The following is a 26,695-nucleotide window of genomic DNA, read 5'->3' as shown; positions in this document are numbered from 1 at the left end:
TAGGCGGGACTAACAGAGAGGAGAAATAAAAGGCCCAGGAAGGCAGGACTGGCAGCAGCCGCTGCCATGACCAGAGACACTGCAGCTGCCACCATGACAAGAAGCATGTGAAGGTGCTGGTAAGCCACCAGCCAAGTGGCAAGATATAGATTATGGAAATGGATTAATTTAAGATATAAGAATAGTTAACAAGAAGCCTGCCCACGGCCATACAGTTTGAAAGCAATATAAGTCTCTGTGTTTACTTGGTTGGGTCTGAGCGGCTGTGGGGCTGGCGGGTGAGAGAGATTTGTCCTGACTGTGGGCAAGGCAGGAAATCTCAAGCTACAGAAAATCTTCATAGCAATTTCTCCCCACCATTTGTCTTGCCAAACTTTCCAAACTGACCTTTGCCGATGCTTTCTTGTAACACGATGGTCCTGGCAATTCTTCCCTGAACCAGCAGCAGTAAACCCTTCATCCCAGGTAGCAGCATCACCGCAGTCACCAACACAATGAGAAGGAGCCAGCAACTCGGAGCAGCAGCCGTTGCCTCCATGGTCCTGCTGCCAACGTTTGTCTCCTTAGCAAGCCTCCTAGGCCGGCCTCAAACTCGGGATCCTCCTGCTTCCTTCTCCTTCAGTAAATCCTACTGAAGTGACAACCACAACTGGCTGAGTGTAGCTCAGGCCTGAGCTGGGGCCCACAAGGCCACAGGCAAGTGGCTTTTTCAAGAATTCATACCACGAACACTGGATGTCAGATGTAGCAGGAATCTTAGAAGGTCTTATTAATAAAATCAAACCTCAGCCAGGTATTGGGGTGAATGCTGGAAGATCAGAGAAGCAGAACAAGCCACAATGTATCTTAGATTCTTGGGGAAAAAACTAGCATAAGCCAAAATGAAAATTAGTAGACTGAAAGACATAATCAAGATGGCAGCAGAAATTAATAAAATGAAAAATATCAAAAGTAAAAAGAGTCACTTCTGCCAACTTCACTCAATAGGTCAGAAACTCCACACTCCAAGAATGTGTTGCTTCTAAGTGTTGAAACTAAAGTGCCATCAGATAATGGTTTACCATGTCCTTCTCATGAACCCAGACACCAGTCTCACTGGAGACATGCTACTGCTGCCTCTTGAAAGACAAAAAGTATAGGTATTCTGGATGAGGCCATGTATTACTTCAAGGCAACCATGAAATTAAAAATGAAGACTATAGGACTTACACCTGCATTACTCTCTACATTTATAAATGCTTAGAACAACTCCAAAAGGGCAATTCCAAAATTCAAGGTGGGAAAGACATGTACATGCTGGGAACCACCAATTTTCCCATTCTGAGAGAGCCTGAGTTTTGCACTTAATGCAATTTATATCAAACCTACAAACAAACAAAAAAATGAAGTGATGCAGTCATACACATACCAGCTAGGCCAAAAGGCTGTACTGAGAATCTGTAAAAAGCCTTTTGACCCTCAGAATACTAAACCCAGCAAGTGTTGGACTTGCTTCATGAAGAGACAGTTGGGTCCTTTGCCTTTATTTTATAAAGTTTTATATGGAAGAGAGAAGAAATGCTGAAAAGCTCTTAATCAAGAATTCTGGTAAGGATGGGGGTTATGACTAATGCAACTCACAAGACTGATCAAAATCTATAATTTACCCCAACTGGATCAGGCCCTCTGAATAGGTGAGACAGTTGATTAGCTTGATCTATTTGGGAGGCATCCAGGCAGTAGGACCAGGACCTGTTCTCAGTGCATGAACTGGCTGTTTGAAACCTGGGGCTTATACAGGGACACTTGGCTCAGCCTGGGAGGAGCAGACTGGACCTGCCTGGACTGAATATACCAGGTTGAACTCAATCCCCATGGAAGTCTTTCCCTGGAGGAGATGGGAATTGGGGGGTGAGCTGGGGGGAAGGTGGGGGGCAGGAGGGAGGAGAACAAGGGAATCCATGGCTGATATGTAAAATTAAATTAAATTATAAAATAAAATAAAAATTTAAAAAATGCTATAAACATGAACCACCATCACTATGTTGAGGTGAAAGGGGTTCCAACAACACTGAAATAATTAAAACAATTTTATAACACAAGCTGATGATATTTATTATTATATATTTTGCCACAATAAAATGAGCAATGCTTAAAAAATCTATTAATTTAAATGGATGCAAACTTGTGCTTATACTATTCATACTTAAAAATGATTGCCATAGATAGAATTCCTCTTTACAGGTGAATACGGTCACAGAAGGAAAATTCAATAATCAAAGATGAGGTTAAAGGAATGTAGTCTAAAGAGGAAAAAAAAAAACCAAAAAAAATGGAAATCCTGAACCCCTGTTTGGTTTAATCTATTCTCCCAGAATATTCCTACAATTTTTAAAAAGCTCTCTTTGAGAGAAAAATTGAATATTGAAGTCATGAGATCATTAAATAAACCATTTAGCAGTACAAAATAATTTGACATCTTTAGGTAAAAATGTAGCTAGAAATATGCTAAGGTAATTTGAAAAATTAACTGTGAATTTTATATTCTTAATGTTACGGATTATTTGAAGAAAGAAAGAAAATAGTATATTTTTAAAAATTGACAATGTGAACTTTAAAAACACCCCCCTCCCGTGTATGTGTGTATGTGAGCACATAACACTATATATAAAGATCAGAGTGTGGTTTCCACGAGTTTGTTATCTCCTTACACCATGAGGGTTCTAAAAATCCAGGACTCAGGTCCTCAGTTTAGAGCAAGTGCCTTTATCCTTGGAACCATCTCTCCAACCCCAGTGTGAAATGCATAAGCAAAAGGAAGAACTGGAGCTCTAGAAACAGGAAAAGTGAGCTATTACAGAGGAGTGTCAACAATATCCAACCTTACTAAAGTGAATATTTGTGATGATCACTTTTAGAAAAGAGTGTACACGCTTCCGAGAGTCCATATGGATTCACCAATAATAAGCTGTGATTCATAGATTTCACATTTAGATAAGGGTAGTCATCACACAAATAAGGAAGGTGTCTCTGGATGTTCAGCTCAATGATGATGTAATTTGTGAGTGCATTTTGAAAAATACAATGTGACAAAAAAGAACTGAGAATATTAATAATTTTGGCCAAGAAAAGAAATTAAGATATTGCTTCCATGGTTGCATCTTTTGATTGATCAATAGAGTGAAATGAACCTGAAAAAGGGTACCTGTGGTACATAATACAGGAAGGTTAAATACACAGGAGTCATGGTCCATGAGATTTGACCTACATAGCCTCTAATGTATTGTATTTACAAAGATTTGCTTATAAGAATTTTCACTTTATTTTATACTTTCTTGCTAATTTACACCAAGATAATGATATTAGAATTTTTAATAGGTGAATAAATAGATGTAATATGGATTGTTTCATAAAAAGGCTAATATGAATAAAAAATATTCAGCCCCTTTATTGACATAATAATATTTTAATACTACTTGGAATTGCCTTATGTATTTCCTTGTAACATTAGTAAAATGTTTCAAATTCAGAATATAATCTTTGGGCATTCCTAATGCAGCAAGAAGATATGACGTATGAACAGAGAACATTAGTATACAGTATTACACATAGAGTTTTCTTTGGAAATGTTTTACTACAAACTACCATCATAACTGCCATCATAACTGAAAGGTAAAATATTCTTGGAAATGTAAGTTAATTTTGGAAGAACTAATTTTAATTCGAATAAAATACAAATTTCTGACATATTTAATTAAGAACAGAAATACAAAAAGACCAGAAAACCATATAACAGTATAAAAACTTGCAGGTGGACATCCCTTCTTACATAAATAGCTCTTCAGTCAGTTATTCACATCTTGAACTTGAAATGTGGAATCCTGAACTCACTCACTCTTTCGTGTAAAATCCCCCTTTCTGATATTCTTAAATCAATCCTTATCTGCTCCCTCAATTCAGAAATGGAGAATTCAAGTTTTTCTATAATCGTTGGAAGACATTGGTATGGAAAGCAAGAAGACTAACCAAATGAGACATGGAAATACTACTTTCCCCTAGGGTCCATGACCTATCTAGGCTCAGGTGCTTGGCCACTTCAGTAGTGTCAGATATGGATTCCTTCTCCTTTTTTGACAAAACATTCAAAGAAATTAAACTCATTTTTATTCTCTTTGGCAATAGTGTGTTATGTATGTCACAATAAGTGGGTAACATTTCCTGAATCATTTAATAGGCCTGCGCCCTTAAAATCCATACCATTGTTGTACCATTGGGCATATCTTACAGGCAGACCATTTTTGTAGATTGCAGGGTTCATAGTTGGGTCAGACTGATAAGTACTTTTCTCTTCTGATAGCATCTTCTGAAACTATAAACAATAGCCAGTAAGGATAAAGCTTCCAGCTGAGTACCAGCTAAATTTCTCCATGTCCTATGGACTAAGTATGTGATACTATCCAAAGAAGTCTTTCAGCGCGTGTGGCAGCTAATCCACACTACAAAACAATCTTGATCGAGCATTACCAATGACTCAGAAAGCCAAACAAAAGAAAAAAAAAAAAAAAAAAAAAAAAAAAAAAAAAAAAAAAAAAAAAAAAAAAAAAAAAAAAAGGTCTTTCCATCAACTTGTGGAAGGTAACCAATAACACTGACAATTACCCACAATGTTTGGTGGGGGTCTATGGTACCTCTTTGGCCAAATATATATAACCCATTCCTGGTAATAGGAGTTTTACTTGGTAGGATATTATAATATATATAATGGGGGTATTGTCTCCCCATTATATGGTAACTCCACGATATATAATTATTATATCTATTATTATATATAATATAAATGTATATTATTTCTACTTCCTTTGAAGATCCCTTCCTCCCTCCTGGTCACTTACTAGCTACCAAATGTGATTTCCTAAATGAAAGACACCTACCTAAAGCTTAAATGCTAATACCCACACATAAAAGAAAACATACAATGTTTGTATTTAGGGTCTGGGTTACCTCACTCAGGATGATTATTTCTAGCTTCATCCACTGACTTGAAAATTTCACAACTTCATTTTTCTTAACAGTTGAATAATATTCCATTCTGTAAATGGACCAAATTTCATTATCCATTCATCAGTTGATGGACACCTAGGCTGTTTCCAATTTCTGTAAATAGAGCAGCAATGAGTATGGATGAACAAATATCTATGTAGTAAAATGCTGAGTCCTGTAGACATATACCCAAGAGTGACATAGCTGGATCGTGTGGTACATCTCTTTTCAGCTTTTTGAGGAACTTCCACACTGGTTTCCACAGTGCCTGTACTTCCACCAGTAGTGAAAGAGCATTCCCCTTACCCTACTTCCTTGCCAACAGGAGCTTTCATTTGTTTTATTGATCTTTGCTATTCTAATGGGTGTAAGATGAAATCTCGAAGTGGTTTTAATGTACATTTCCCTGATGGCTAAGGATAATGAATATTTTTTAAGTGTTTATAAGTGTCAGCTTCCTGAACCTATATGCAACGTTTTCACTTCAAACCACCACATTCCAGTCCCTGGTGCCCTTAGGCTCATGGCCATATTATAGTGCAAAAAAGCATTTAGTTAAATTTTATTAAAGTCCCTATAGTCTCAACACTGTTTATATATCCAAAGTACTTCTGAGATTAAAAGTAATCTAACTCTGACTTCCTCTAAAACAATTTACACATTTCCAACATATGTTGACACAGGATATACATTTGAATTCCAAGGGGAGAAATGAGACATAAAGAGGAAATACTGGACCAAAGTAAGACGGAAACTCAGCACGGAAAGTACCAGATCCGTGTAGCCTCGTGTCATGTGTCAAAGGTTTTGCTGCCTGCAGCATACAACTCACTTTTGGGCTGCTTCCAGTCCCTGTATGAGGCTCTCATTGGAAGATGCCTCATAGCTCTTTCATCCCCAACGTCTTGGAATCCCAAGTTCAACTGAGGCTTCACTTTTTCAGCTTCATATAACAGCATCTCACTGTCTTTTGGCCTCTTAAGTCTTTCTTCTTCCAGTGACTCTAGCAGTAAGTACCACACGTTGCCTGGTATCAAGAAAGCTTTTAGGTCCTGGGCAGAATTAAGCCAGATTCTTCGCCAAAATTTCACATAAAAGGGTTCAAGTCCTGTTGCTAATGGCGATCCCATTCCTCTAATGAAGCCTCTTGAGTCAGGCCTCACTCGGCCTGCAGATCCACGTACAGCATTTGGGGATATCAGATTACTTGAGCTCCAATAGTTTGGGGTAGCCCACCGCTGAAGTTATGCATCATCTATCTATCCCCACTGGACACGCAGCTTTCTTCAGTAGCTATCACACTATCCAGAGGTCTCCAACATCCAAGTTCACCATTTGCACATAAGGTTTTTCTCAACAGTCCTTAACGCTTTACTTACAGTGTTCTAAAGTCTCCCCAAAACAACAATGTCCAATTATTCATAGCAGTACTCTATTTTCTGGTACCAACAACTTCTGTATTAGTTACTTTTTGTTGCTGTTACAAAATACCATGACCAAAAGCAACTGATAGAAAAAAGAGCTTATTGGATAATGGTTCCAGAGGGAGAGTCCATGATGTTGGGGTCATGGCAACAGGTAGCCAGAGCATGAAGCTGAGACATCACACCTTCAACTTACAAGCACTAGACAGAGTGAACTGAAAGTAGGGTGAGACTATAAACTCTCAAAGCCTGACCTAGTGATGTACTCCCTCCAGTAAAGCTCCAAGTTCCAAACTTTCCACAACCTCCCAAACAGGGCCACCAAATAGGGATCAAGTGCTCAAATACCTTAGCCTATAGAGGATTTTTTTTCATTCAAACCACTACACACAAACCACTGAACAATCTCTCCAGCCCCTCTATTTCTTGTTCCATTTTGGTTATGTGTTTCTACTAATTTACCAATTTCTCAAAGCCTATCTACTCTTTTGAGCATAAATCTTCATAGTAGTGTTAAAAACCTTTTCTCTGTGTCGTCCATTTCAATGTTCTGTGAGAGCAAACGTTATGTTTTAAGTTTTAATTACTATGCCTAAGCAATCTATAAAACAAAAATGCATCTAACCTGTAAGCCCCTGGCCCAAGGACAGATACTTGCTGAAATGCTGGAGGTTATTTATATAAGATAATAAGCCACGTTTTCATTCCCCTAAACAAGTTTGTTTGATCCTATTGCTGTGGATGTGCTTGATTACATGTGGATGGGTGGGAGGTACATAGGCAGGAAATATTCAAGATGTATGCTTGCTCCTGACTGGATGTAGGAAGGAGGTAAACTGGCAGGATTTACTTCAGGATACATGCTTGCCCCTGACTGGACCTGAGAAATACTTAGCCTTATGGGGTTGCCTTTATAAGCCTCGGCAAAATGTGTCTCGTTGCTATTTTCTGGGAATCCTGGAATGGACCTGGCCAGGGTCCATGATGGACAGTACCTAATTAAAGCTTGCTTCAAATTTGGCTCAAAAATTGTGGTAGTGGTTCTTAATTCTGGCATCATGGGATTAACATCTTCTTAATTTTTTATTTTACTTACTTGGATCTTTGTTCACTTTGCCATTTTTTGTTAATGTTTTCCAAATGTCATCTTTCTTTTGTCTCTATTAGTTTTCTCTATAATCCAGTCAATCTGTGATATAATTTATTATTTTTTTCTATGGGAGTTTAATGTGTTCTTTTTCTAGTTTCTTTAGGTATAAAGTTGATTTGTTGATTAGAGGGGATTTTTTTTTGCATATGCATCTACAGGTTAAAAAAATGCTTTTGCTCCAACCCATGACTTTTGGTATGTTTCTGTTGTTTTCATTCTTGACAGGCATTCCTTAATTAGCTATGAGACTTCTCTGTTTTGGGATGGTCTTGTTGTTTTAAGAGTGTGTTAATTTTAGTATGTTGGTGAAATGTTCAGTTTCTGTCTACCAGTTTCTAGTTCCATTACAGCATGATCAGAGAAGATACTTCGTATGATTTCCATCCTCTTGAATTCCCTTGCACATGCTGAAAGCGTATGTTGTGCTTGTGTTGGGGCTGATGTGCCACATATGTCTGTCACGTTCAGTTGTTTTATATCACTCTCGAATTCGTGTATTTTCCTGATTTTAATACCTTTATTCGTGAATTGAAAGTTTGCTGCCAAAGTGCTGTTGTGTAACTAATTCAACTCTGAAAAAAATTGCACCACACAGGGGCCCTTAAGAATAGACCATATTTAATATCCATCTATATTTCATTGCTCTTGATTTAATGTTTGTCTGATGTTAGTACAAACATCCATGTCTGTATCGTCACCGTCCTTTCATTTTTAGTCTGTTTTTTTTTCCTGATTGAAGAAGTTCTCTTAAATATGGACCATCATTTTACTCCATTTTTAAACTTGTCTAGCCAATCTATGTGCTTTGATTAGAAGTTCGGTCTACATAATTAATAATATAAAAAGATATTGTTTTCATTTTGTTGTTTCCTTAATGCTCTATAGGTTTTCTTTTTCTTAACTTTTTTTTTTTGCATTTTCTTCACAGGCTTTGGTGTTCCTTCTTGTTTCCTTTTAGATGTGTTCTTTCTAGTTAGCATTGAAGTTATGTAAAAACCTCTTTTTTTATTATTTATTTATTTATTTATTTATTTATTTATTTAGTATATAGCATGTATGACCAGAAGAGGTACCAATCTCATTAAGATGGTTGTGAGCACATGTGGTTGCTGGATTGAACTCAGAACTCTGGAAGAGCAGTCTGTGCTCTAAACCTCTGAGCCATATCTCCAGCCCGTAAAAACCTCTTAAGAGTGTACCATTTCAATGAAGACTTAACTTCAGTTGAATACAAAAGTGCTACTCCCTGACAGCTCTCTTCCCTTTGCTTTTATACCCCGAGTCAAATCTTTACATGTTGCACAGTCATTAAGCAGCTATATTCTCCGACCGTTGTTTAAATTGCAGTTCCCAAATCACAATAACACCAATTACTATATTTGTCCATGTACTGGAGACCTTTTTAAAAGTTTGTACATTTCATTTTGTATGGCTTGGTGTTGCTGCTGATCCTTTCATTCTTCTGAGAAGATTCAATGGAAAGAAACTATTGTAAATTTGTCTTGGAAAATCCATTCTCTCCTTCATCTTTCCAAAGACTGTTTTTTTGTTTTTGTTTTGTTTTGTTTAGATTTGATTTGAGTTTTTTGAGACAGGGTTTCTCTGTGTAGTCCTGGCTGTCCTTTTGTTTTGTTCTGATTTTTTGAGACAGGGTTTCTCTGTGTAGTACTGGCTGTCCTGGATCTCACTCTGTACAGCAGGATGGCCTCAAACTCACAGAAATCTGCCTGCCTCTGCCTCCCTGAGAGCTGGGATTAAAGGAGTGTGCCACCACCGCTTGGCCCCAAAGACTGTTTTGATAGGTAAATTTCTTGATTGACACATTCTTCCTTCAGCAATTTGAACATGTCTTCTATTTCCTTTCAACCAACATAGTTCCTACTGAGAAGTCCACTCATAATCTTATTGAAGCTCTATGGTATATGGCAAGTCATTTTTCTTTTGTGGCTTTCCTGTTTCTGTCTTTGTCTTTGAGTTCAGACAAAAGTCTCCTGGTGCTTTGCTTTGATTTATGTAGTTGGAGTCCTGGTTTATTGAACTTACATGTCAGCTTCTTTCTGAAGACTTAGGAACTTTTCACTCATGATTTTATCAAACAAGCGATTAGTCCCTCTTCTTTCTCTTTGTAAGACACGGACAGTGCATATACCCACTTCCTTGAAAAATCCCACCAAGTCCCTCTTCACTTCCTTTTCTCTGATGTCATGATTTCAGATGACACGTCTTCAAGTTTGCAGATTATCTCTTCTGCCTGCTTAAGCCTCCTGCTGAATTCCTCTAGAGAACTTTCAGTTCAGGGATAGTATTTATTGGCTCCATAATTTCTTCTTGGTTCTTCTCTATAGTTTTTATTTCGTTGCTGATATTCACACTTTTTTTTTTTTGTTTTTAGAGACAGGGTTTCTCTGTGTAGCTTTGCACCTTTCCTGGAGCTCAATTGGTAGCTCAGGCTGGCCTCGAACTCACAAAGATCCACCTGTCTCTGCCTCCCGAGTGCTGGGATTAAAGGCGTGCGCCACCACCGCCCGGCAATATTTACACTTTTTATTCATTCATCACCTTCCTGATTAAATTTACATTGTGTTCTCTTTCATCTCATTGAATATGTTTGTGACAGTTATTTTAATTTATTTGCCAGATAATCACAGATATTTTACGGTTGCTTTCTGTAGTTTTATTTCTTTTCCCATTGATTTGGGCTATGTTTCCATTTTGTTGAATACCTTGCAGTCTCTTCTGGGATTTGAACATTCATTTGAAAAGAAAAAAAAAAAGCAATCAATTCTCTGTCTTTGTGTCCTGATTATGTATAAATGAAGATCTTTACCAATCAACCTGACCATCTCTGATCTTTTGCTCCCTCTAGTGTCTACCTGCAGTACTGTAGCTCAAGGATGTAGTTGTAGGTTTCAGCACATCCCAAATTTTGTCACCTGCCTGTCTACTCATAAAGTGAGGGAGCTTCAAGCCAGGTGAGGGATAAAATAGTCCCTTAGGCAGCTGCCTAACATGACAGAATGTCACACCACCTACTCCTTTGTCCCCACTCCATTTATGATGTTTCTTCTTGGCGGTACCATGGTATGCTGTGTGGTGATATGTATGGCCTGGAAAACATCATATATTGCCCCAAACCCTTTATTGGAAGTCTTTTATTGTCCTTAAAACTGCCTGGGTATTCTTTGTTCTTGCCTCTTCTCTCAAGTTGAACAGAACTTAATGCAGTCTTTATTAGACAGAAGGGTCTTGAACTTCCTAGGAAGCCATTTTGCTGACATACCCCACTCTTGAAACTTAGCGTCTCATTAAATTATCTCTATTAGTTAAATTTCTGTCATTGTCATAGTTGTCATAAAGACACAGTATCGTGTACACCCCAAAATAAATTAATGATCCTCTTGATGTATATGTGTTTTAGATCGTCTAAAAACGAAACAAAACAAAAACAGAATCACAACATGCCAATAATAGGTTTCGCACACCTGTCTCTATGAGTGCTTGTTGAGGACAGAGACGGTCTTGGGTCACCTTGATCTGGAGTCACAGGCTGCGACTGAGTTATGAGCTGCCCAATGTGGGTGCTTGGAAACGAACTCTGCTCTTCTGAAAGAACAGCAAGCCTCTTAATGGCTGAGTCGCTCCTGCTCTAGTCCCAGGAAGGAACATTTTTATCTTGTTCTGTTGTTGTTGTTACTGTTACTGTTTTAAAATTGAAAATAATTTTTTTTCACATCATATATTCTGATTATGGTTTCCCCTCCACAATCTTCTCCTAAATCCTCCCCACTCTTCCAATTCCATGACTCCTTTCTCCCTCTCTTGGGAAAATAAACAGCAAATAAAAAACAAACAAGAATAAAATAAAACAAACAAAGGGGTACAGAATTAAACAGAGAGTTCTCAAAAGATGAAACAGAAATGGTTGAGAAACACTTAAAAACATTTGTTTAACATCCTTAGTCATCAGGGAAATGCAAATCAAAACTACTTTGAGATTTTATCTTACACCAATAAAAATGGCCAAAATCAATAAAAAGAATAACAGTTCGTGCTAGCAAGGATGTGGGCTAAGGGGAACACTCACCCATTGCTGGTATGACTTCAAACTTGTGCAGTCACTAAGGAAAGCAGTGTGGTGGCTCATTGGGAAGCTGGGAAAAGATCTACCTCAAGATCCAGCTGTACAACTCTTGAGCATATATCTAAAGGACTCTACACTCTACTACAGAGCCACTTGCTGTTTTAGTCAGTGTTCTGTTTGTGAAAAGACACACGACCACAGCAACTCTTATAAAAGAAAGCGTTTAAGTGCAGCTGGCTTACAGTTCAGAGGTTTAGTCCATTCTCATCATGGTGGGAAGACTGGCAGCAGGCAGGCAGACGGGTACTGGAGAGGCAGCTGAGAGTTCTACATCCAGATAGACAGACAGCAGGAAGAGAAGTGACACTGGGAAACCCCGAAGCCCATCCCCAGTGACACACCTCCTCCAAGATGACACCTCTTAATACCTCTCAAGTAGTGCCACTCCCTGATGACCAAACATTCAACTCTATGAGCCTATGGGGGCAATTGTGATTCAAAGCACCACACTTGCTCATCCATGCTTATTTCTGTTCTATCCACAATAGCCAGAAATTGGAAACAGCCTACATGTCCATCAACAGATGAACAGATAGTGAAAATGTGGTACATTTACACAATTTTTCAGCTGTTAAAAATAACAGAAATCTCGAAATTCACAGGTAATGGATGAAGCCAAAAGCAATTATCCTCCGTGAGATAACTCAGACCCCAAAATATATATATGGTATGCATTTGATAAGCAAGCTATAACCCATATAACCACAGAGGTTAGGTAAAAAGTAAGGAACTGGAGGAGGGAGTGAATCTATCAAGGAAGGAGGAATAGAATAGATGCTTAGGGAGAGATGAGGGGGTAGAATGGGAGGAGTAAAGAAAGGGGGTAAAATTGGAAATATGGGGAGGGGCAGATAACATCAAAGGCCATTTCAGGGGTCACATGACAATCTTATAGTGTTCTTGATCCTAGAGGGAAAGCTTTCAGCTTTCTCCTACTCAGCATGATGCACACATAGCCTTTGATATCTTCAAGTATGTTCCTTCTACGTCCTCTTTCTTCACAGCTGTTGTAATAAAGGAACGCTACTACTGTATTCAGAATAGCAAGGAAATTGAATTAGACTGGATGTCCATCAATTTATGGACGGGCAGTTAAAACTGGCACATATACAAAATGGAATTAAAATTATTCTTTTTAGTTATAGTATATGTATATGTGTGTGGGCACAATCACCTGAGTGCAGATATCCCCAGAAGCCAGAGTCTTCAGATCATACCTGGAGCTGGAGTTACAGGTGTTTGTGAGCCACCTGATGTGGGTAATTGAAACTGAACTTGGTTCCTTTGGAAGAACAGTGGGTGCTCTTAACCACTGAGCCATCTCTCTAGCCCCCCAAAATGGAATTTTACTCAGCAGTAAAGAAAAATGAAATTAACAGGAAAATGAATGGGATTAGAAAACATTAAGTGAGGCAACCCAGGCCCAGAAATTCAACCACCACATGATCTCTCTCATATGTGGACCCTAGCTTCTAGTTTTTATGTGTGTATGTGGGAGTGAGTGTGAGTAAGGTCCAAGAAACTAGAAAAAAAAGGCCCATGAGATATACAAATGGGGCTTTAAACTAGAGGAGGTAGTAGAACATGTGTGATGTGAAACTGGAAAGGGAAATGGCGACAGCAGAAAGGTTTAGGTGGGGGTGGAGTACAGGGGGATGGAAGAAGGGAGGCTGTAGTGTGAGGGCCAAATCAAAACTAAGTACACATTTAAAAAGCCACAAGGAAGCTTGGTACATCCTAAACAATTTCTAGAAGCCATAATGTTATTAAATAAAATTCATGTATCAGAGATGGGTACTGGCCAGGGAGGCTCATGCATCCTCTTCCAATACAGGCTATCACCACTGTGCATTGTTGCCCATCATAAGTAAATGGTAAGACCCTATTGCTGAAGATAATTCACTCTCTATGGGACAGAGAGAAACCAAGTTGTAACTGAGTTGGAAAGGTCTTCCCTGTGGGCTAGCTTTCATAGTTCTGGAAGGTGCTATGTAGGCTGCTGAGGTAAAATTGTCATTGACAGTCTTACTTAGCTAACGACCCTACATTCTACACTGTTGATCCGCCAGGCAAGATGTGCCCACCCTGATGCAACAGTAGCATGATTGTTATCGGGTAACCAGCTGCTTTCTGGTTGAATTTGAGGCCTGCTTCACAGGTAGGAATTCACATTTGGTATGGTAAACCTGGTCAAAAGTCCATGACTGGGGAGGGCATAAGCCCTAGAGGAGAATCTACTGTTACTGTTTTGCTAAATGGACATGATATGCATGTTAAATGCCTTCTAAATATTTGTTTCTGTATTTTTGTTGTTGTTTATTTGCTGTTTTTGTTTTTTGAGACAGGGTTTCTCTGTGTAGCCTTGGCTATCCTGTGTAGGCAAGGTTTCTCTATGTCCCAGCAGCCACTCCCAAATAACCACACAGAGACTCAATATTAATTACAAATGCTCAGCTGATAGCTCAGGCTTGTTCCTAGATAACTCTTACATTTTAAATTAACCAATATTTCTTATCTACCCTCTGCCATGTGGCGGTTCCTTCTTTCAACAAGGCACACTCATCTTGCTTCTGAGTCTGCTGGTGACTCCTAAGACTCCACCCTTCTTCTTCCCATCATCCTGTATCTGGCTGTCCTGCCTACACTTACTGCCTAGCTAATGACCAGTCAGTCCTTTTATTAAAATTATCAGAAGACACCTTGGCAAAGACACATCTTCACACTGTACAAAAAGATTATTCTATAACAGTCCTGGAACTTGCTCAGTAGACCAAGCTAGCCTCAAACTCACAGAGATCCACCTGCCTCTGCTTCCTGAGTACTGGGATTAAAGGCATGCGCCACCACCGTTGGCTGTATTGTTTTTTGTTTTTTTTTTTTTGTTGTTGTTGTTTGAGACAGGGTCTCATGTAGCCCAGACTGGTCTCAAATTTGCTAGGTAGCCAAGGCTAACCTTGAACTACTACTGCTCCTTCTAACCCTGTAAAGTGTGATTACAAGCATGAACCACTAGGCCTGCATACACACATATACATATACATACACACACACACACACACACACACACACACACACACACACACACGCCTGTATATTAGTATTATGTCAGTTCTGCTCAGAGAGGTGTAGAGAGTGAGTGAAGTCCTGAGTGAACATGTGTTGTTGACACGGGCATGGCCGTGCACAAGAACCCCAATGCCTCAGTTCCATGAGAGTGACAAAGCCTGAGTGAGGCTCAGAAGGATGGAAAAGCCTTCCTCTGGTCTGAGTGTGAATGTTGACAGTGTGTGCAGAAAATATCCACTGTAACTTCCTTCCATAGATGTTTACCTCCCTTACAGAGGTAAACAAATGTAGCTAAACTTTGTTCAGTTATACACAATAATCCCGACTCCATGTTTACCTGTATGTAAGAACTCCACCTCCTTCTTCAGCTGTATTTGATAATCCTGCCTTCCTATTCAACTGTGATAAACACACCCAGCTTCTGGGGTGCTGCAGCTATTCCATCCGAGCAAGCACAAGCCACCCGATTCCAGCCTTTCTGTACTCATGTTTGTCATTTCTTCACGTCCTCGCCACTGCAGTCAAGTCCCTGGAGCCTTGCAGATCACCTCAGCTTCTTTTTGCACTGGGCAGCAGTCACTGCAGAGACTCAAAACTGGTTCCAGTGCTGAGAATGTCACTGTTGAATGCCCATCCCTAAGTGGAACATCTATATCCCCCCATCCAAAGTTCAGGAAATAATGTATAAAAGGGGACAAGAAGAATGGAAGAGCTGGAGGAAGGGGTGCTGTGAAATGCTGTCTTCTGGACAGGACAGGACTGTGGCACTCTGGAACTCCCAGAAGCTGTGGTTACTTGCACAAGATTGGGCCTTCAGACTTTTTATAGTAGAAGGGTGTTCCTGTTAAGACCTTGCCCTTCCCTGAGGGTTTAGTTAATTAATGGTTGCTTGGGGGAGGAATTAACAAGGCCCCACCCGTCTCTGAGGTTCTCTAGACAGTTAATAGTTGCTGGGGGAATGAGAGGCATTTTTATCCACGGTGTAACCATGGCAAAGTTGACCATGCTCCCCTAAGTAACCTTAACTAAACTCACTGGATCATCAGAAAATAAAAAGCACTTGAAAGGTGGGGGTGGCTAGTTGGTTAAAAGAAAGGAGTCACTGGAAGTGGGAGTGGAAGAGAGAAACGGGGTTAATATGATCCAAATGGATTATATGCGTGTATGTATGCCAATAAAATGTTAGGCATGTCCCCTTACGTTGTGCTTGCTCTATCACTCCTGCCTGAACTTATGCTACCACCTTTGTGAATTAATGATACATTGTGTGTGATTGGGGATGGCAATCAGCCTTTAAGAGTGCTTGCTTAGATTGTAAGACATCAGTAGCGAACTTCTGCCCTCCGGGGTCCTCCCATTGTGCTGTAAGCCTGTATTTAAGACCTCCTATCCCCTTCAAGAAATGACATTCGACATTTAACATTAAATATATATATATAATTTATGATTGAATGAATACTGTGAATGTCATCTATGAATACCACAAATGTGATTAATATGAGTGTAATTTAAACAATAAATAGAGTGCTTGCTTATCATGCATAAAGGAAGCCCTTGGTTCAATCTCAGTGCTGCCTGGATCTGAGTACAGCCACCTATATTACCTTAGCATTAGAAGTTCCAAGTGAGTCTCAGGTACATACCAAGTCTGAAGCCAGCCTGGGTTTCACAACACCCCATCTTCAGAAACCACAACACAAAAGTGTGGAGTGAATTAGTAAACTCTGGTAGTTTTACAGATAAGTTTGGTTTTTAGATAATTTTGTTCTGAAGTTGTGCCATTATCCCTTTGATGTTTCCTATGTGGAACTGCAGAAGTTTCATAAACAAGTAGCATAATTTGACTAAATTTCTCCTACCTACATTGATTTTTTTAATGTAATTATTCTTAACTTTTTATTTAAAAACTTTTTTTGTATGACAGATTTAATCGTATTTTCTTCCTCCTCCAACACTCCCAGACCCTCCTATTATTTCCATTCACACAACTCTCTACAAACTATTGAAAGGGTCATGGCTTAGTGCATTTTAAAAGCAGTAAACACCTGAGAGCACCTGAGTTCATGCTATGTGTATGTGGTGTATGTATGTGTGGACATGTGCACAGGCCAGAGGACTAGATCCAATTTCTTCCTCTATTGTAATTCACATCATTTTTGAAACAGGGTCTTTCCTAGAACCTCAAGCTTACAGACTGGCTAGACTGGCCCCGGCCAGAAAGCCCCTGGGATCTTCCTGTCTCTCCCCCCACTCGACCCCCAGCACCAGGATTAAAGCCATGCACAAGCATCTCTGTATTTTTATGTGGGTGACAGGGGTCCTAACTCAGGACATTATGCTTGCATAGCAAGCCTTTTACACTGGGCCATCTCCCCAGCCCTAATACCACATGACAGGGGCTTATCAAGTGATACCAAAACCATCATGGCTTAATCATCCACTTGACTGAATTGAAATTTTGTGCTTTTTAGTGTTATTCTTTTACCCTCTGTGTTGCACGGATTCTATTTTGAACATAGTAGTTTGAACAGCAAAGTCCAACTTGCTCTTCAAACTTACCTCATTTTCAATATATTTCTTCAATTTTTACTCCTCCCACCTAATCCCGGCAGTTGAATATATACGTATAGAAACACTTTTTCCTACCCATGCTCTTCTCCTTACCATAAGTTGTATTAGAGTACAACTTAAAGTGAGTCCTCTCTGAAGTATGCTCTGAGTTGTAGTCCATTCCAACCTTTGAGATTCAATGCTGAGAAAAAGCCTGTGGAAGAAGCATGTTACTCATAATTCTCGGTGTGCATGGTCATGTGTCCTCTTTGCATCCGTATTTTACAGTGAAGGGGAGATTTCGGCTAACTTTAACACACAACTTTATTGAAGCACAAGACTCAAACAGATGCACATGAGAACAACAATTACAAGGGTATCTTATTTACAGTGGCTCAGTTCACTTTCAACTCACATTCTGAACATCACAATCAACAAAACAAGTATCACCAACAAATGTGTTTTCAGCTGTATATTCATTTGGCATCAGAAAAGCGATACAGATTACATAAGCATTGGGCACATTATCACCAGCATTAAAGAGGTACACTGACACAGGCAATCAGCTGGGAAACCAAAGCATTATTTGAGGATCATATGACTCAGGAACACAAGGACAATCATAGGCAAATGGTTAAGCATATTTTTGTTGTTGTTGTTCTACTTCAGGGTGATTTCTGATTGTCAGGATTGCGTTTCAGTTGCTTAGCAAATTTCTCAATCTCTTGGAATGCAGAAATAAGTGGTTCAAGATTCACCACCACATCATCATCATCATCATCATCATCAGCAAATAGTGCTTCTTTTTGTATATTCTTACTAATATTATCAAATATTGCAAGAACAACCTGAACATTGTCATTTGAATCCTCCTTATGAAAGAGGGCCATAAATTCTGACATTGACTCAGTAGTAAGCAGGTGTTTTGTCATGGCAAGATTTTCAGACAAATTCAGTAGCAATTTCAGAACTTGAAGCCTTGTTTTAGTATTGCCTGAATTTAGTAGGTAGAAAAAGCCAGACAAATATTTGGCAACCATTTTATGATAGTCAGAAGTAGCAGTGAGATGTGTAATCATTGTCAATCCAGACAACTGATCAGCGGAATCCAAGTCATAATCAAAGGTATCCTCACAAACCTGACACACGTATGTCTGAATCATGTTCAGATCTGGATAAGGTGGAGACACACGAACCATATTTTCCAAAAATGTTGTCCTAGCTCGGGAGGACGGATAGTTAAGTAAGGCTTCAATCAGTGAGATGACACCCGAGTTTCTAATGAAATCTCGGGTAAACGGAGAAGCGCTTCTCATGCCCATTGCAATTTTAGATATTTCATGAATAAAGGGGTCTTGATTTCTGTCCATTATTAAAAGAAGTTCCTCAAACTCCTCAGAACTAATTCTAAGATCACACTGTACGCAGCTACAGGACCAGCTCTCAGGCTGCGCACTATCCCTGGCCTTAAGATGCTCTCGAATTTCCTGGACTGATCGGTAAGAGGGATCATACTGAAATGGGAATTCAGATTCAGGTTGACCTGAAGATCCCTGCTCTCCTTCTGCACCAAGGTTGTCAGCCCTAGGTTTCCCCCCAAACATTTCAGCAAACAGAGATGCTGCTTCTTTTGGAAATCTGAAGGGGCTTAAGTACGGGAAGCCAGCCTTTCCCCATGGACCAGGCTTAAATTGAACAGTGACCTCATCCCAGCTCTGGGGTCTGCGGGAAGGATCAGGTTCCTGCTCATTTGAAGACGTAGGCTCACAAGTGGCCTTGAACACAGGGGTAGGATTTGACTCAAAGGCAGTTTCATCTCCTTCCCAGAACCAGGGTCCCACCATGGTTTCAGCTTCTGTATTAAATTCACAGTTATCTCCACTGCCAGTCTTGTTAACTGCCTCATCCTTTGCACTTGACCCAAACTCGACAACTGGCCCTTCCTTATTTTCTGGACTGGACTCACTGATAACCACAGTTTCAGATTTTTCAGGGGCCTTGTCACTAGACTGGAACTGGGACTCAACAACCATTTCGCCCTCACCCTCTGGCTTGGACACACGGTTTACTCCTGGTCTTATAATGTTCTTTTTTGCGGCCCAGATCAAAGACTCAAAGATTGCCTCCTCTTCAGTTTCTGACCCAGTTTCGACTGTCTGTGACCCAGCCCCAATTCTGGCTTCTCCACTCCAGAACCATGACCCAGTGATTTCCTCCTTAATTCCAGGAGCGGACTCAAAAGTGCCCCTTCTCATTGGCTCTAGACTGGCCTCTTCCTTGCCCCAGAACCAGGATCCCACTGCATCTTCCTCTTCAGATGCTGTCTTGTTCTCTTCATGAATCTCAGTAGCTGGCTGAAATTTGTCCTCATCTCCAGCCCAAAACCAAGAGCCAATAATATCTTCCTCTTCAGCTTCTGGCCGGGATTCCTGTATGTTGGTAGCTTCTACAACAGTTTCTTCCTCATCCTTCCAGAACCAAGAACTGAATATGTTGTCCTCTAAAGTCGGTAGCTTGATCTCTTCTCCAGTCTCATCATCTATGTTTCCTTCTTCTGCAGCCCATAACCAGGACCCTGCAGTGGCCTCTGTCCTTGGATAATTATTGGACCAGAGCCATGGATCAACAGTGTCCCCGTGCTCTCTCAGAGCAGACTTGGAGCTTTCTCTATTGGTAGGATACAAACTGGGTTCCTTTGCCCACAGGCAAGACTCTTTATTAGTATCCTCAGCTTCTGCCACAGGCTTGTATCTGGCCCCAGCTGCATACTTCATATTGGCTTGTTCTCTGGCACCAAGCCAAGGTGATATAATGGGCTCTTCCTCATCCTCCAGGCTAGACTTACTGTTAACTTCGGCCTCCACACTATTGTCTACTTTAGCCCAGAACCAGGGCCCAATTACGGGTTCTTCCTCAGTTCCTGCCATGATGTCAGAGCAAGGATCAGTTCCTAAATCCACATGTGCCTGCTTTTCAGACCAAAACCAAGGCACAAAGATTGTCCCTTTTGTAGATGCTGGCCTGGCCTGTTCTTCAACCTCAGCTTCTGTATTGACTTCTCCAGCCCAAAACCAGGAATCAGTAACTTCTTTTTCCTCAGACTTTGGCATCATCTTCTCACAACCGACTCTAACAGATCTCAAGCTGTTCTCGCCAATGCCCCAGAACCAAGATCCAAAAATGGACTCGTCATCAGCCTGCAAGCTGACATCTTCATCATCTGCCCAGAACCAGGACCCAATAATGTTCTCCTCCTCATTAGCTACTGACACAGACTTAGAGGTAGCCTTAGGCCCATTTTCAATACTGGTCTTCTTCCCAGAACCTAAAGAGAAAGTACTAACTTGGTCCTCCTTAGCCCTTGGTCTGGATATACAACAAGTCTCAGAGTCCACACTGGCTTCTTCTTCACTCCAGAACCAATCTCCAACAATGGGCTCCTCCTCTACATGTAGACTGGGCTTGGTGATTACCCTATCTACCATCCTGGATTCCTGGGTATCCCAGAACCAAGCTCCAACGAGGACTTCCTCCTCTGACCTGGCTTCTTGCTTGGTATTTGCTCTGGCCTTGGTTTTGACTTCTTCCTTTGGCATTGCTCTGGTTCTGGGCTCTTTCTTTATCTTAGACTTTGCAAAAGCACCAGCCTTATCTTCAGGCAAGAACCAGGACTCTTTTTTACTGGTATCTACAGATCCAGATGGGCCATCATTGTAAGCTTCTCGCTTGGCCTGGTGTCTGGCCCTCATATTGACCCCTTTCCTGACTCTGGGTTTGGTTCTAGATTTGGCCTCTTCTCCAGAGCAGAATGAAGATTTTGGATGATTTTCACATTCAGACCCAGAAGTGGATTCAGCATGGACTTCTTTCTTAGGCCTAAACCAGGACCTATTATTGGGCTCTTCTTTGGGCCTAGACCAGACTTTGGTCTTTTCTTTGGCCCAGAACCAGGGAGTCTTAGCAGACTCATCCTCAGAATCAGAACTAGAAATATTATAGAACTCTTGTTTGTTTTTGTGCCTAGGCATGGTATTTGCCTCCTGTTTGGCCATGTGTCTGAACCTGGGATTATTGGCCTTCATGTTTTTCCTAGGACGGAATCTTGTACTGGGTTCATCTCTATTCCAGAAGGAGGAACTTCCTGAGGGTTTATCTGCCCATCTGAAATCAGAATTCTCAGAAGCCTCTCCTTTGGGGGCAGGCCTGGAACGGTACCAGGTCCCCGAACTGGGTCCCTCCTCTGGGCCAAAGGAATGCTGGAATCCTGCTTGAGAATTAGCCCTTCTGGGATAACTCTCAGTGTCCATATTACCAAGTTCTCTATCAACAGACAGGCCCTTAGCTTGAGCAATCACCCCAGAATCAGTACTGACCAGTGGAGAGTTTGCAGTACTCATGTGACTCTGCTTGCCCATCTTTGACATGGGATCTGCCCGAAACCTATTTGGGGCCCAGACCTGGGCATCATTTCTCGATCGTGAAACAGGGATTGCCTTGGGCTTATATTTAGGATATGCCCCACCTGGTGAACTGGCTTCAATCCTAGGTCTTGCTCCAGGAGGAGCTCTAGGCTTCACTTTGGGTCTTGCTCCGGTCATTATCTGTGTCCTAACCTTGGGTCTGACCACCAATGGGGCTTCATTCTCTACCTCGGCAGCATTGGTATTGGCATTCTCATCCCCAGGCTTATTTTCAGTCTTTGCCTGGGCACCAGGCTCCATCTCTGCCCTAGTCATTGCGTATGTTAGATAACGCCCTGATGTCTACCAATTAACAACAGTAAACCTCACTACAGCTATGTTACAGGATTGGTCTTCACAACACTCTTTGGTACGCGAGGCTAGGAAATTGAAAAGAAGACCCGAGTGTCAATCCAGCACTCAAGGAGGCTCCTACCCAAGCAGTCTCAGTCAATAACACAGATACAGTGCAGAAGAGGCGAAACCAAGCCAGAGGAGGATGGACAGGTCCTAGGTGGGTGCAGACCTGTTGACTGCGCTGGTCAGCAGCAACCCCGGCACCACCAAGCAGCCACTGCAGCTGATCTAGGAAGAGAAAAAAGAGGAAATCAGTCTCTACAACCCTGTTGCCTCCTGTTGAAACTTACACAGAGACACTGGTGCAGGATGCTGAGCGGAACAGCTCAGCTATGAGAAAACCTCAGTGTTCCCTTTGCCTGCTGGAAAACAGGGACGGGGTTGAGGAAACAGGACACACGCTAGAAATGAAGACAGCGGGGAGCCCCCAAATCTCACAGTAGTCACTCTTGGGTGATACCCCCCTCTAAAAGTGAACCCTCTCCCATACCAACCTTCACCGATGTGGTGCGATTCCCTCCTCTTTTCTATGTTCAGGTGGTGTTAAGACCAACAGATAAGGGCAGGGAGTCCTACAAATGCATAAAAGAAAATGGAGTCTCAATGCTTGGTATACAGGCACACATCTCTGAGCCCAAACAGACAACAAAACCACACCTGCTTTCTATCTAAAGTTTATGTTCCCTGGTCTCAGCTCTCAGGTCTTGTCTTATGGATCACACACTAACTCACATCTACTTCAACATTCCTAGTATCTCTGAAAGGAAATAAAGGATGCCATGGCAGTGAGCAAATTTAGGGGGCAGTAAAGACATCATGCACCCTCTTGGGTTACAGCAGTCTGCATTGGTCTCCTCAGTACCTGGCTCCTGCACTGCCCCTGGGTCTCACCAACCTGAGAGACCTGAGACAGTCTCCTCGATGTCTTCTTGCTTGCTCAAAGAACTACCAGCCTTAAAGCAGGCCTGTGAACAAAGAAATGAAAATGTAAGACAATCCAGAAATGATGCCATCATCTCTAGGCAAATTTAGGGGGCAGTAAAGACATCATGCACCCTCTTGGGTTACAGCAGTCTGCATTGGTCTCCTCAGTACCTGGCTCCTGCACTGCCCCTGATCCTCACCAACCTCCAGAGATCTGAGACAGTCTCCTCGATGTCTTCTTTCCTTCCTTGCAGAACTACCAGCCTTAAAGCAGGCCTGTGAACAAAGAAATGAAAATGTAAGACAATCTAGAAATGATGCCATCATCTCTAGGCAAATTTAGGGGGCAGTAAAGACATCATGCACCCTCTTGGGTTACAGCAATCTTCGTTTGTCTCCTCAGTACCTGGCTCCTGCACTGCCCCTGATCCTCACCAACCTCCAGAGATCTGAGACAGTCTCCTTGATGTCTTCTTTCTTTCTTGAAGAACTACCAGCCTTAAAGCAGGCCTGTGGACAAAAAGATGAAAATGAAAGACAATCAGAAAATGATGGCAGCAGCTGATCCAGCTGAGAAGAACGCCACCAAGGATAAGAACCAGATAATGTGTCTTTCAGCATTTAGGGTCCTACTGCTGGAACATTCTAGTTCCATTTTGCCTGGCTGCAGGGTTTCTGTGGTAACACCCACTTCTTGATGTCATACTTATTAGTCCTTCTGCAATTCTGAGGATGCGCCTCTAGGTGGCCACATTTCCTCGCCTTGCGCAGCAAAAAAATGGGGGAAGGGCGCAGCACATTCTAGAAGGCAGGTTCTGAAGTGGTCCTTGGATTTATGACTCCGTCATCATCCCCAAACCATCTTTTCAGACCCCAAATTTGGGAGGGAGGGGAAGGGCATTGGGGAAAATACCTGAAAGGCTGTGAGAAATGAGATTAGGAGACACTAATGGATACCCCACCTGTTCTGGTCTGTCACCCCCACCCTTTTCACATCTCCAATCACTGTCTGGCGCCCACTCCCATTGCCACACACCTCCAGAAATCCACGCCATTTTCCTGTTCCTCTTTCCTCAAGCCTCTGGTCTACAGATGCTCACTGTGGCCTGTCAGAATACGCCAGACCTACCGCGCAGAGAGGAGACTTTGCCATCAAGCAGGAGCCTGTGGGAAGGGACAGCACCCAGGGCGCAGGGTACAAGGGCCCCTCTCCGGAAACAGATCAGAGCCCTAGTAGCCAAGGCGACTCACCACCCACCAGCTGATCTGGCCCCAGAACTGGACATCCGCCTTGCACCCCGCCCCCCACATACACACACCCATGGGCGACCCCCTCCCAATTCCCGAACCGCCATTTCTCCCGCAGCCGCCTTCCTTGGACCCCTGGGCTCCTGGGGCGCACCCCCCTCCCGCATTACTGCACTGCTCTTTTTCCTGCACCCACCTACCACATAACCCTTGCAAGGCCTAGACACTGTGGAGGGTTAGCCACCAACGCCCTGGAAGCCAACTGTCAGGCTGTCTGGTGCGCCAGACTCCAGACCATCACACCCAGCCGCCCTTCCCCCACCCCTGTGCCTGCGGCTCCCGCTTCCTCCTCACCGCCTAGGGTCTCCGGGATCCGCCACCACTCCAGGGAGCCCCCACGACCCGCTGGCCTCCACTGCACTGTCAGGGCCGGGCGGTGGTCCGCAGTGCGCGGCCGCCCCAGCCCCCGACACACCCCCACTTGCCTGGCCAGGCGCACGGCCCAGGTCCCCGGGCTGCCCCGCGTCCCCGTCTGCTCCTGCCTGTGCTCCGTCCTCCGCAGCTCCTCTCCCTGTGCTCTGGCCGCCGCTTTGCGCGCGAGTGCAATGGCAGAGCCGCGTCCCGCCCCCACGCCTCTGCACCAAACGGGCAGGGGCTGCTGCGCAGGATGCGGCAGGAGCAGCTCGCCTCGAGGGTGTCGGGAAGGGGCGGAGGGATATGGCGCACTGGGCTCGACGCCCCTCCCGGGCCCACCCTAGTTCCGACTCCGAGTGGGCGGGGCCGGAGGCAGCCCCCTCCACTCGGAGGGATGGGTCGCGCCCGTGGGCTTCTGCAGACCCCTGTTGGCCCTAACCGGAGACCACCACCACTTTTCTGGAGCCACTACAGTGTGGGGGATGGCTGACAGCTGGGGTCTAGGAGGGCTTTGGGTTTGGGGGGGGACGGACTATATGAAGGGGGGTGTCTGGAGTTGGGGAGCAGGAGGGAGCAGCGGATGGATACTGAGTGGGCCCTTTGGTACATCTGCACCTCAGAACGAGGCTGGACAGTGCCTGCCCCTCCCTGCACTCCCTCTCTGCTTCCCCCCTTCTGCCCCCTCTTATGACGCCAGTGGAAGGGGGGGCTCAGTACTGCAGCCTGAGAGGGGACAGGTGACCTAGCAACAGCCAGCCAGTAGGTTCCTGTTGTTTCTCCCATGTTTTCTTTGGTTCATGCAACCATGAAGAGGAAGAGAGCACATCTGTCTCTAAGGGGTCTAAAGTGGGGGCTGCCTTTAGATCCCCCACCATAGCCCCTATTCCAAAGGGGAGACCAAACTACACCTGGCCTGGTAAATCAACCACAGGTTTGGGCCAACAATCAATTCTTTCTGTCACACTGTGTGTGTGTGTGTGTGTGTGTGTGTGTGTGTGTGTGTGTGTGTGTGTGCGCCGAACGCGCTTCTGTGTGTGTGTGCCTGTGTGTGTGTGCTTTTCATTCTAAATAGCAATATCTTTGTGGGAAAAACAGCAATGGCATTAATCACACACTGAAGCTGCTGGGCTTATCCATTTAGAAATTCATTTAAACACCTACCCAGTGTTTCACAGAGTAACATCCCCAAGTCCATACTCAGGATACGTAAACATGTTATTTGGCCAGGAAGCATTGGGGTTTCTGGTAGAACTAAGGTTGTTAATAGTGGAATTTAGCACAAAATTATGCTGCGTCATTCTAGCAGATGTAACTGCAAGGGTACTTAGGTATGACAGGCAGAGGCCTAAGAATCCCTGTCTCAGGAAAGCAGCATTGGTAAAGCAAAATAAAGCCATTGTTGACTTTCAAGAGGAAAAGAAGCCAAGGCCCATGGAATGCAGGCTGTCTGTAGAAGCTATAAAAGATAACGATTCTTTCATAGAAATCCCTGAAGGAAAGGAGCTGTTTGATTTAGAATAGTAAGGCCCTTTCTGCATCCAGGACTGTGATATTAAGTCTCTCATTTTAAGCCACTAAATTTATAGTAATTGTAATAGCAGGAACAAAATAGATACACCGTCCTTATTCATAATGTTGATCTCCCTTAACTATCTTTACTGCACGTCAATGCCCAGGAAGATTCACTTTGTGTCTGACGTTTCACCAGCATTAACACCAATCTTCTGTTTCACAAGCATAACTAAAATAACACTAGTACAAAATTTGCTCACATATGTGGAGGTTTATTGTCTTTTTTTTTTGGTGCTGTGGTGCTGCTGAGGATTGAACTCAAGCCCTTGAGCACGCTAGACAAGCAGTCTGCCAGTGAGTTAGATCCATACCACTGTTTAAACAGCGTATTGGGAAACTCGTCCCATCAAGCTGCCCAGGCTGACCTTAG

General features: G+C 42.6%; 1 protein-coding gene across 4 annotated transcripts; it reads right to left on the bottom strand.

Moving 5' to 3' along the window:
- Window positions 1–17,656: 17,656 nt before the first annotated feature.
- Gprasp1 (G protein-coupled receptor associated sorting protein 1) lies at window positions 17,657–23,601 on the bottom strand. 4 transcript variants are annotated; one of them, XM_028858225.2, is made up of 5 exons: window positions 23,531–23,601; window positions 23,296–23,367; window positions 23,063–23,132; window positions 22,662–22,739; window positions 17,657–22,395 (listed from the first exon to the last, which is right to left on the bottom strand). In XM_028858225.2, the coding sequence occupies exon 5, from the start codon at window positions 22,084–22,086 to the stop codon at window positions 18,016–18,018; it is 4,071 nt and encodes a 1,356-aa protein (XP_028714058.1). In that variant the 5' UTR covers window positions 22,087–22,395; window positions 22,662–22,739; window positions 23,063–23,132; window positions 23,296–23,367; window positions 23,531–23,601; the 3' UTR covers window positions 17,657–18,015. The 4 variants fall into 4 exon arrangements, with proteins under 4 accessions (XP_028714058.1, XP_028714057.1, XP_037054754.1 ...); XM_028858224.1 differs by lacking the exon at window positions 23,531–23,601 and adding an exon at window positions 23,498–23,516; XM_037198859.1 differs by lacking the exon at window positions 23,296–23,367.
- Between the last annotated feature and the right edge of the window lie 3,094 nt (window positions 23,602–26,695).

Source organism: Peromyscus leucopus, chromosome X (assembly GCF_004664715.2).
Source record: "Peromyscus leucopus breed LL Stock chromosome X, UCI_PerLeu_2.1, whole genome shotgun sequence".
NCBI lineage: Eukaryota > Metazoa > Chordata > Mammalia > Rodentia > Cricetidae > Peromyscus > Peromyscus leucopus.
The sequence above is the reverse complement of the archived record's forward strand: the minus strand, read 5'-3'. Positions and strand labels throughout refer to the sequence as shown.

What these genes read in the sequence shown, in the direction of transcription:
- Gprasp1 (XM_028858225.2), bottom strand. Translation starts at nt 22,086, where the DNA reads ATGACTAGGGCAGAGATGGAGCCTGGTGCCCAGGCAAAGACTGAAAAT.